Here is a 12,079-nt window from a genome sequence, read left to right as displayed (position 1 = left end):
AAGAGCAGGACAGCTTACCATAGGCCCCTCTCCTCACTTGACTAGACGGGGTGAGAAGGCCCTGGTATAATTTAAAGAGCCAAACCACATCAAAATTCAGAGCAAGAGATCAAAATATAAGAGAGCCCATTTGCTTAACTGAAAAATATGCAAAAACAAAATTTGAGTCCGATGGCACCTTTAAGACCAATGAAGTTTTATTCCTGGAATAAGCTTTTGTGTGCATGTGCATGCGTGCAAACGAAAGCTTATACCAAGAATAAAACTTTGTTGGTCTTAAAGGGGCCACTGGACTCAAACTTTGCTTTTCTGCTTCAGACCAACTTGACTACCCACCTGGATGAAAATATACAACTGATCATTGGCATGTTAACGAATAATCCATAAAAGTTTCTGCAGTACAAACATTGGCTGTTGTGAGTCCCTGTACTAAGAAGTGGTATACCTGAGATTTCACACTCTGAGCGACCCAGGAGCACCTTTTGTGACTGTTTTAGCGCCCTGGCATAAATCAGTGCATGATCTGTGCTTGGAGTCCTGGCAGCAGTTCCCCTCTATCATTTCCTGTTCTATAAAGCGTCCCTAAGAGGCCCAGAGAAATCCCTGCCAGCCATTCCCTTCCCATACTGGTCCTTCAAGCATCTCCACCTATCCCCCACCCACCCCCAATACAAGTTAACTTAGTTAGTTACAAGTTAGCCCATTTTATGATTTACAGAACCATACTTGGTGCCACAGTGAGCCTTATTCAACTCTAGAGACATAGTTTGCAAACCTCTCACCTCTTAGTACAAGCAGGGCCGGCCCGAGGTTGTCCTGCGCTCTAGGCGAGCGCAGATGCCAACCTCCCGACGGGAGACTGGCACACTCCTCCCGGTCGCCCCTGAGCCTCCAGAAGGGCAGAAGAGGCACTCTTTAAAGAGGAGGAGGATGAGGAAGTGGCGGTGGCCGTTCCTCCTCCGGGCGCAGCGGGCCGCCGCTGCCACCTCCCCCGCCGCCACTGCCTCCCCCCCTCTTTAAACTCCAGAAGGGAGGAAGAGGCACACTTCAAAGAGGAGAAGGAGGTTCCTCCTCCTCCGGGCGCAGCAGGCGGGCCACCGCCGCCTCCCCCCGCTGCCGCCACCCCGCCGCCACTGCCTCCCTGCCGCCACTGCCTCCCCCCCGCCCTGCCGCGTCTCCCTCCCCCCGCGGCTACCTGCGGAGGAGGAGGAGGAGTGCCGGCCAGGAGGCTCCCTGCCTGCCTGCCTGCCTGCCTGTCTGCCTCGCCACGGGCCGGGCTGCGGGTGAGGAGAGGCTGCCGGCGGCCGCCCCTGCCTCTCCTCCCACACCCCAACAGCTGGCTCGCGCTCTAGGCGGCGGCCTAGGTCGCCTAGCGGGCGAGCCGGCCCTGAGTACAAGGACTCACAACAGCCAGTGTTTGTACTGCAGAAACTTTTATGGATTATTCGTTAACATGCCAATTATCAGTTGTGTAGGAGTGGAATCAGCTGCCTAGGGACGTGGTGAGCTCCCCCTCACTGGCAGTCTTTAAGCAGCGGCTGATCCTGCAGGGGGTTGGACTGGACAGCCTGGACGGCCCCTTCCAACTCTGTGATTCCGTGATTCTGTGATCTATGCTCTGATCATATCCAAGCTAGATCACTGTAAACAGTTCAGAAACGTCAACTGGTGTGAAAAGCGGTGGCCAAGCTACTGCCAGGGGTTGGTTACAGGGACTGTATCACACCTGTGCACTGGTTACCCACCTGTTTCCGGTCACCATTCAAAGTGCTGGTTCTTATCATTAAGGCCCTAAAAGGTGATGGACCAGGATGCCTGAAGGACTGTCCCCTCCCATATTATCCAGCCCATCAGTTAGGATGTACTCTCAAGCGTTGCTGTCTGTGCCTCCACGTTTAAAGGTGGGGCAGCTGGCAACTCTAGACAGGGCCTCTTCTGCTGTGGCACCTCCTCTCTGGCACCTGCTTTATTTTCTTTTAGACTCCACGTCAAAACACATCTTTTACCCAGGCTTTTTATTAGGGGTTTTATCTCATCAGCTTTTCAATGGTCTCTTTCTGTTTTGTGTGTAGTTTTAATGTACGCTGCTTGTGTTTTTTGTCAGTTGCCTTGAGTGGGACTTTGAAGAGGTGGCGCAGAATGAACAAACAAACACACAAATACTGAACATGCAAAGATGTGAGGGGCAGAATCCTCTATGGTGATCCCAGTTCCTCCCCCCCAGCGTGTTCGTTCAAGACAGAGGCTTTGTCTGTTTCTCCCAGGAAGGTATTTTGGGAGCAAGGCTTTGTCTTATTTTCAGGAGTCATTTTTGCTTCACCAGTGAATCCAAGGCAGTTGGGGGCCTGGATGCCTTTTTAAAAAAGTCCCTGCCTGTCTGAGTGGAGGGAAAGTTCAACAGCATAGTGAACAGTTTACCTTTGAGGGACGCCGTTGCTACCGCTGCCACCAAAAGGTCGACTGCCTGGAAAAAAGATAAGATAAAAATTACATACTGAACATCGGCGCTCACAGTATGGCATGTTTGCAGGACTAATTTATTTCAACATATATTTAAGAGTAAAGTGCGTGCCATCAAAGCACAGACTACTTCATGGCGACCCTGCGAGGATTTCAAGGCAAGCGGTGAGCAGAGGCGGGTTTGCCATTCCCTGCCTCTGTGTGGCAACCTTGGACTTCCTTGGTGGTCTCCCACCCAAATACTGAGTATGGCCAATCCTGTTTAGCTTCTGAGCTCTGATGAGACGGGGTTAATCTGGGCTATGAGGGCTGCCAAATATATATTTACAAATGCATTTTTAAAAATACGGTTAGAACATTTGAAAAAACTTTGCTAAAACAGCTTCGTACGGCAGCAATCATTGCAAGATCCGGCCCGTGTGACCGGGGCCTTAGAACATTTGAAAAAACTTTGCTAGAACAGCTTTGTACGGCAGCAATCATTGCAAGACGGCTTTTCTCCCTTCTCTCCTATTTGCTCAGCAATTGTTCACATGGAACGTTTCTAACCAGGGTTGACAGCTCTGGGTTGGGAAATACCTGGAGATTTTGGGGGCAGAGCCCAGGCAGGGCAGGTTTTGGGGAGAGGGAGGACCTCAGCAAGGTGTAATGCCACAGAGTTTACTATCCAAAGCCACCATTTTCTCCCAGGGAACTGATCTTGGCCACCTGGAGATCAACTGTAATAGGGGGAGATCTCCAGGTGCCACCTGGAGTTTGGCATCCCTATTTCTAACTGACATGAATACCACTGCCCTGAGAGACATTATCTGTAGCATCCACGGTCAATGTTCATGGGTTCTTAGGTCTGACCAGGTCAATCTGTTTATATAACAGTAAACACGGAAAAAGCCAGAAGATAAGAGGTTCTGTTTAGAATGTCATGGTTACTCAGTAAAATATTTTATGCTAGGAAAAGAGAATCACAGAATCACAGAGTTGGAAGGGGCCATACAGGCCATCTAGTCCAACCCCCTACTCAGTGCAGGAGTAGCCTAGAGCATAGCATGCAGACTGAAACAAGCCACCGCAGGCTCACATTGGATAACAACTGTGAAGACACGGATGATAACTGAGAACCAGAACCAGCCCTGACACTAACAAGTCTACAGATGAAGGCTGGTTACTATCCCTTGCCCATTTTACTGGAGGAAAAAGCCAGAGACAGGGTCTAGGAGACTCAGGTTCAAGCCCAAACGCTGCCGTGGAAGCTCGCAGGGTGGCCTTAGGCCTGTCATACGCACCATCAGCATCACCTCCCTCATCGGGTTGTTGTTGTGTAGATAAAATGGAGAAAGGTTTCCCCACTGCCACCACTTTCACAATGGGAAGAGCAACGTGCAGCAATGGAGGGAAGCACGGCAGAGAGAGGAGTCTGAAGCAGCACGATACAGAACAAGACAGTGCCAGGAAATGGAGCCTTCTGTGGCCGCGGAGCTTGGGCACCTTACAAGCTTATCCCTGAAGGATGGGGCCATGCTGTCTAAGGCGGCGAGTGCCCGTGGGTGACGCTTGTTAACAGTTTCCTTTTATTTCCATTTTCTAAGCAAGCTAAGCTTTTTCAATGGCCACTCAACAAGCTGTCCCAATTCTAGCACCTGCTGATGCAAGCGGTTTGGAATGACTGCGCACAGAGCTCCACACCTCGAAATGTTTTGGAGGAAACACCAATTGTAAAAACACCCCTCCCCTCAATAAAACAATCACATGCACAGTTCTTGACCCATCATATGGGTTAAATATATTTTCTGAGCCTGATTGCACGTGTTCCCCCCACCCCCCAAAAAGTGAAGTGGCAAATAAATCCAAGTTTCAATTCATAGAAAATGCAACTCCTTTCTCATTGAGATCCAGTCAGGGCTATTTTTGGGCAGGAACGCACAGGAATGGAGTTCCGGCTGGCTCCCAAGTTGGCCACACCCAGTAGGAACTCATTAGCATAATAGGCCACACCCGACAGCAGAAACTCATTAGGACTGGCTACATTAGGGGTGTGTGGCCTAACATGCAAAGGAGTTCCTGCTACAAAAAAAGGCCCTGGGTTTTGACAACAAACAAGGTAAACAGAATAAGAAGGGAAAGGTGGGTGTGGCTAGATGACCACACTGGTAACACGGGGGTGCGGTCTAATGTGCTAATGAGCTGTGCCATCAGGGGTGTGGCCTAATATGCTAGTGAGTTTCTGCTGTTGGGTGTGGCCTATTATGCTAATGAGTTCCTGCTGGGCTACAAAAAGGGCCCTGGTCCAGTTATGGTGAAATAAAAGAAACGAAGCTTGTGCACTGTAACAACGAATGAAGAGGTTGCAAAACATGAGCAGTCGCAAAGGAAAAGTGCCTAAGCGCAAGTGTTCTTTGACTGAGCTGCAAGTGAAGCGCACGAAGATTCAGAAAGGAGAATGCTGGGAACTTTGGCAACAAATGACTCAAGGGAAGAAAGCCATGCCGAACGACATGCCTCTGTGCTGACTGCAGTTTGCCAAGACAGGTTACTTACTAGCCAACTCCTCCTCCTCTTCACTGGAAGAAGAGCCAATAGAAAAGACAGTTTTAGACTTAGGAATGAGCGGAGAGATGCTGAAGGCGAAGGAGATGCGTCTGGATGGCCGAATTCGTCCCTGGGCTGGGGAGTGGGTTAACAGTAAATGTCAGACAGCAACCATCACAGATAAAAGGAGAGGAAGAATAGCCGCGGCAAAGAGCAAGGCCAAGAGCAACTCAGTTTCATTAGAGAAGGGCACAACTGCAGGCTTGGGGCTTCTGCGCTATTTACTGGCAGATCTGCAACAGCCATAACCAGATATGCAGACGAGTTTTCTTTAGCGGCCTGTGGATGAACAGCAGGCCATTCATTGAGAGCCAGTTTGGTGTAGTGGTTAACTGTGCGGACTCTAATCTGGGAGAACCTGGTTTGATTCCCCACTCCTCCACCTGCACCTGCTGATGTGACCTTGGGTCAGTCACAAGCTCTGGCACAGCTGTCCTTGAAAAAGAGCAGTTTGTGTCAGAGCTCTCTCAGCCCCACCCACCTCACAGGGTGTCTGTTGTGGGGAGGGGAAGGGAAAGGAGTTTGTAAGCCGCTCTGAGACTCCAAGTGGAGGGCGGGGGATAAATCCAATCTCTTCTTCTTCTTCATTCTGTAGGCATGCAGGAATCCCGATCTGGCATCACAACTGTTAACAGCAGCCCCCCTCCCTATTTCAGTGACTGGGGGGGGGAGGTAGGCAGATGTTCCAGAGGTCTAGCAGCTTGAGTGGAAGCGCTCCCTCCAATGATTTGAAACGTACTGGGGGAGCAAGCCTAAGCAACTCTACTCAGAAGTAAGTCCTATTTGGCTCAATGGAGCTTAGTCCCAGGAAAGTGTTCTTATAATTGCAGCCTTCTTTAGTTCCATTCCTCCTGCAGGCACTGGTCATCATTACCACATGTATACACGGGGTAGGGGAGAGTCGTTTTCCTACCAGATGGGGGAAGGCAGGTGACTCTCCTCCCAGTCCAGGAGCAGCCCACCCCCCACCCCCTCCGGGGAATCTTCTCCTTTCAAGAGGTCCCAGCTGGGGCAAGAAGAGGCACTTTGGCTATAGTCAGACAGCATACTTGCTGAGTTCTGACCGTGTCTCTAATTTGATCCAAGGTTTTTTGTGCTGGAGAATTTCGATCAAACATTCACCCATAACCTGCTTCACCGCGCGCTCACCCCGTGGTTGGCCATCCAAATTAGTGCCATGCAGCTGCCAATGAGAAGGGCGGTCAGGTGACTTTTTAAAAAATTGGTAGGTTGCACGTGTGTATAAGTGTGCATTCGAAGCACGAAGCAGAATTATTTGTTGCTTGTGCATGCGCAGAAACGCCTAATCGAGGCACTGCTCCTTTTGACAGTGGTGCGCTTATGCGCACATTGCTAACTGCTTCAAAAAAAAAGGTGCAAGAATGGAAGCGAAGGTTCAGACTTCCCATACGGCTTGAGATTGCAATAGGAGAATTTATACATCTGGAAATGCGGGATGAAGCCAACTCCACCGTAAAGACTGGACTTTCCCAGGTATCAAATAAATCCAATTCGGAGAGGGGTGATAACAGGTGGCTGACAACTGGGGAACGGGACACAGATGTTGCTGTCTGAACATGCATTTTAAATTCGCAAGGCAACAGCGGCGACTTTAGATCAAACAGCTCGTCTGACCGCAGCCTTCATCTGTTCCGCCAGCTGTGGAATGCTTTCTGTGAGTTTTATGCTCTGGTGGAGTTTTTACAGTAACTTTAGCAATTTTTAATTATTTTATTCTGTTTCATGATTTTACTTTGAAAGCTCCATCCAGCAGGTTCTCTGAAGAAGTGGCACAGAAATTGTCCAGATAAAATAAACCAACACAGGCTTCAGTGCATCCAACGAAGCGAGGCCTGACTCACAAAAAGCTTCTGCCGGAATCAGTTGTGTTAGTCATTAAGGTGCCACTGGATTCCTGTTAAGTTTTGCTCCAACAGACTAGAATCCTTACCCCTCCAGAATTAACTCCCTTTTCCAGGCAGAGATACAACAGGCAGCCACCGAGGAAGTTAGTTCAACCTGTTTAATTGGGAAAGACTGAAGGATAGGATTGCACCTCATGCAGAGATACAGCAGAATGGCCCAGCTCTGCAAACCAAGAAAGGTGAGGCGAGGTCTGAGCAGTATGTCACCAGAGTTGCAGCGGGCAGGCTCCTCTGCAGGAGGGTAATTTGGGACTTGCAGGAACCTCTTGTTTGGAAATTACTGCTGCAACTTAGCGCAGAGCTAAATCAGATCTGGGGGCACCGTACAAGCCAGTATCACTATGGGCACCAACTAAAGACAGGGGGCTGGAATTCCAAACCTCCTTCAGGAACAGCTCTTCCAAACACCAAGGTCAACCTATCTTTCAGAAACCTTTTTAGAGAAGCTATGTGATGCTTTCGGACTCTTCCTGCCCATTACCCCACAAAGCCATAACAGTTTTAAAAAAGGGATAGCAACTCTCAGTGGTCAGGACAATACTAACACTATTATACTGAAACTCATAAACTCTGCATTCAAGGGGGCTTTGTCATAATCTGGAGGAAGGGTTTTTGAGTTCACCAGATTCCACTACAGTGATTAAAGCAACCATGCAACTTTTTCACTGAAATCAAGATGACTCAAAAGTGCAGTTTTAACTGGATCAAGCCCTATGCCTGTACCTGTCAGAGTCTGGTGTTCAAATGCAGAGTAGAAGTGTGCTTGAAAATGCAGGACTCGGAAGACACTCGATGTTTATAGTAAAAGCTAAGCCTGGGAGCGGTGCAGCAATTGAAAATCTCTAACATGCATGCAGTGGCAAAGCAACACAGGAAAGGAACCAATCCAAGCCAGCTGCCTGATGGTGTAATTCATAACAAGAAAACCACCGGGGGGCGGGGGGGGAATCATGTATGGACTCGTTTTCCTTTGCTGCTCCTTTCAATTGTCCAAACTGTCCCCACACAGTCAGTTTACCTCTAACCATGTTTCTGCTATGTTCCCTGTTGCATTTCAGTATGTAACACAGGTGGATAACACCTCCCTACCTGACTCCTGCTGTAAAAAATTACTGAAATTCTTCCCTCGAAATTCTCGCAATATTTCTCCCCTGTCCCAGTCTGCTCTTCTGTGCCAACTTGAGCAGCAATGCCCAAATATGCCTCTAGTCTTGATCTCAGATTCACCAAAAGAATTGCATTGAGTGAAACGCTAAGAGCTTGCACTGCAAGACTGATGCTTCGAAGGGAACGTACCAAGTAGGAGCCCAACCATTACAGCAGTGCGGCGCAGCCTGGTCCTTTCTCCGTTAAGGAGCTCCAACGTTTAGCCTGTCGGCGGCCCCAAAGCTTACTCCAAAACCTTCTGAACGTTCAAAGCAAGAGCTCCTGTACTCCCTCAATTCTACAGACTCTGGATGAATTAACAACTGCATGCTGATAGGCCACCCCATGTTTTGTAGAGCTGCAGAGGGGAACACAGGATGTAGGGCCGGTCTCAGTGGTGGCTGCACCTCTTTGTGGAATGTGTGAGGCAAGGAAATCCAAGTTTTCCTTTGGTCAGCCGTTCATGCCGATTCAATCTTTGGCAGAATTTGTGAAAAAAACAAACAGGCAGAGAGGGATTTGTGCAAGTAGCTGCACAAACCTGCAGTTTGCCACCGACTGATGTAAGTGCTGGATGGAAAGTTCTGCTCTAGTGGGGAGAAAAATTATTGGTTTGCAAGAGAAGGCTTACTTGTTTTCAGTTGTTGTTTTAAGTTTTAGCATTTGGTTACTCGCTGTCAGGGCTTTAGAAAGAGCAGGAAAATTGGTGCAATATGGCACAGAACCGGATTCAGCTGTTTCAATGGATGGATAGAGGAGTGTTTTGGTTACTATTGCTAAGGGACAAGCAACCTCTAGTCAACAGTTGTTAGTCACAAGGCTGGAGAAGTCAATTTTTTTTTTTAAAGCTTCCTTCTTTTTGAGGTTCCTCCTGTGAATGCCCCTGGAGGGATTTCCTTAGTAGTCTAGACCTCTCCCAGGCTCCCGTCCATTCTTCCCTTTCTGCCTTTTGTATTTAGAGGTCCCTCAGAACAGGAGGCACAAAGCTGACTTGACTTGTGCACAAATCCAGCACTTGTAAGTTTGCAGCACATTGACACAAGTCTCACATGTGCTAGATGCCGTCAGATTCTCAATCGACCTGTGCACACCAACCCTGTCCACCGACAAAACAAGGGCACAGAATTGCCCAGATAGACATCTGACTGCATTTACATTGGAAAAGAAAGTAAATGAGGTATAGATCATTCTTTACAACTGTGACATCTCCAACAGCAAGCATAAATACTAGAACAAAGGTACTCAATGGAAAAGAACTTTGGCCATGAGACTTTGGTTGCATTGCACTTTTCCAGCTTGTGAAAGCCATGGTATATCCAGGTGTCTTTACTGGTACTTTTATCACTAATGGTTGATATCTGAAGCCTTCTTTCAGCCTGAGGGGCCTTCCTCCGATTAATGTGGCTTTCAGTCAAGCAGAAGGAAGGCTTCAAATTTTGCTGGATGCAGCAGGGTACAATGCAAACAAGTGAAAATAAAAAGGATGAAGGACGGACATCAATTATTTTTGATAATTCCTTCCACTATCACTGAAAATGGCTCAGTGGTCGATCCTGGGACGTCTACGGAAGGTGTCAAATCCAAATCCCTGGTATCTTCAGTTAAAACGATCTCAGGAAGTAGTTGTGGGAAAAGACCTGAGTAGCCCCAGAAAGCCTCTGCTACATAGAGTAGAGCGCACTGGGCTAGGTGGACCAAGGGTCTGAGTCTGTGTAAGGCAACTTGGTACGCACATGCGCTCCTCGGGGTCATAAGGCAAGGTGGTGCAGAGCAACCACGGCACGGAAAAGAAGGGGGTGATATTAGTGTGCCCAAGATGCAGTCAACCATCAACACACAGGGGAACAAAGATTTGTGTGTACTCACTGTCTGGTCCAGCTTGGGTGATGGCCATTAGGGACGTGGACTTGGTCAGCGGGGAAGCCACGGGGTGTGTACAGAAGCTGAAGGCACGTGGCTGGGATCTTTTGCATCTCTGTGGAACACAAGACAATTATACACTCCAAGAGAGCAGATAGTCAAGAGGCTTACATCAGCCCTGAGACACAGAGTACAGAACAGAAACCTTTATTGGCATAACATAAGTAAACCAGGCAAGGAAAAGACACAGAGTAAATGAAAGTCTCGGATGGAAACTCAAATCAAAAATGTAAAATTAACGTTATATAGCAGTTGTCTTCTGCCCAGAGGGCTTTTCTGTTTACAGACAGAAAATTCTGTGTGTGTACTCGCACACACACCCATGTTACCTACTGTCAAGTTGCTTCCAACATATGGCAACTCTGTGAATGAATGACCTCCAAAACATCCTATCATGAACAGCCCTTTCTCAAGTCTTGCAAACTGAAGGCCACGATTTCCTTTACTGAATCCACTGAGAAAGAAAACCACCAGGTAGAATATGTTGGGGACATTACTTAGCGCAGTGCAAGCGACAATGTCTTGAAAAACTGAAGAGGGAGAGCCGCTCCTTAGAGCATCCTGCCCGAAAAAGTACAACCATGGTGTGGTTGTTTACCAACACCACCACCACCACCCCCGCATTTTGAAGGATTTATTAACAATCTTGTAGAAAGAAGGGAGTTATGGAGTCTGTGAGGGACAGGAGAACATTCTGCCCTCACTCCCACACCACCAGTTGATCTCAAACCAATCGGAATTGGGGGAGGGGAATCCCCAACAGCAACCTGAGGCGACAACCTCAGCCAAAACCAACTGATGGAAAAGATTAACTGGGTTCTGGAGGGAGAAGGGCAGGGGTCATTTCCTGCAGGAGCGCACAGGAGCGGAGCTCCGGCAGTAAAGAGCTCGGGGGGCGGGCACATGCAACAAGCCCCACCCCCTGCTCCCACCCTCAGTCAGAGCAAGAAGCAGCCAGGTAAGTTGCAGAGTCCCCCCCCCGTCCAAAACAGTCCAGTGGCACCTTTAAGACCAAGTTTTATTCAGGTACAAGCTCTCCCTCCTCTGCGAGGACAGATCTGCACGTCCCCCCCCCCCAATAGCTAGGAATCCAGTGGAGGTCCAGTGGAGCCTGAGCGGTGGGTGTTCCTTCTGACACACTTCTGGTGATGTCAAGAGGTGTGGCATATGCAAATAGGTTATGCTAATGAGTTATGCTAATGAGCTCCTGCACCTCTTTTTCAACGAAATGACCCCTGGAGAAGGGACAGGGGGTACTTCAGTGGATTATTTAAATGAGGGGTGCCCGACATGGTGCCCGTGGGCGCCACGGCGTCTGCCGACACCTTTCCCGGCATCCGCCAAGCATTTTTAGACCGTGCGTGTGGCCAGGTGATTAGCCTGTAGAGACCTGACTGGCCGTACAGATGGGAATAATGTTGTTTCAGCAGCAGTTGCCACCACAGTCTTAGTTTTATTCTCTCTCTCTTCTCTTTCCCACAGTATTTTTCAAACTTAGAAGAGTTGGATTTATACCCTGCCCTTCACTCAGAGTCTCAGAGAGACATGGGCTGCTATCACACACACTAAATAATCCACTTTCAATCCACTTTCAGTGGATTCCACTAAATAACCCACTTTCAATTCACTGAGTAATCCATTTTCAATAATCCACTTTCAACAATCCACTGTACAGTTCGCAAAGTAAAATGCAGTTGGAAAGTGCACTGAAAGGGGATTGTTTAGTGCGTGTGATCACAGCCTTACAATCACCTTCCCTTCCTCTCCCCACAATAGACACCCTGAGAGGTAGGTGGGGCTGAGAAAATACTGAGAGAACTGCTCTTTCTCAGAGAACAGCTCTGAGAACTTGTGACTGACCCAAGGTCACCCAGCAGGCTGCTTGTGGAAGAGTAGGAAATCAAACCCGGTTCTCCAGATTAGATTCCTGCCACCAGTGCTCCCTCTAAGCTGAGTTAGTGTGAGCTAGCTCAGTTTTTTAGACTCTGGCTCACACATTTTTGTCTTAGCTCGGGAAGGATGGCTCCAGAGCAAACTAATTT

At 48.5% G+C, this 12,079-nt stretch overlaps 1 protein-coding gene across 1 annotated transcript in view; it reads right to left on the bottom strand.

Annotated features, from left to right (window-relative positions):
• The window catches only part of LOC107116551 (A-kinase anchor protein 13-like), a gene marked incomplete at its 5' end in the record, with an annotated part of 206,382 nt that overhangs the window by 31,584 nt on the left and 162,719 nt on the right, over positions 1 to 12,079 (bottom strand). The window contains 3 exons of the mRNA XM_015418487.1: positions 2,419 to 2,464; positions 4,996 to 5,121; positions 9,984 to 10,092. Coding sequence (XP_015273973.1) covers positions 2,419 to 2,464; positions 4,996 to 5,121; positions 9,984 to 10,092 — 281 coding nt within the window. The remainder of the gene's footprint in view (positions 1 to 2,418; positions 2,465 to 4,995; positions 5,122 to 9,983; positions 10,093 to 12,079) is intronic.

Source organism: Gekko japonicus, unplaced genomic scaffold, assembly GCF_001447785.1.
Source record: "Gekko japonicus isolate JY-2015 unplaced genomic scaffold, Gekko_japonicus_V1.1 scaffold224, whole genome shotgun sequence".
Taxonomy (NCBI): domain Eukaryota; kingdom Metazoa; phylum Chordata; class Lepidosauria; order Squamata; family Gekkonidae; genus Gekko; species Gekko japonicus.
Note: the sequence above shows the minus strand (reverse complement) of the source record. Positions and strands in the feature narration are given on the sequence as shown.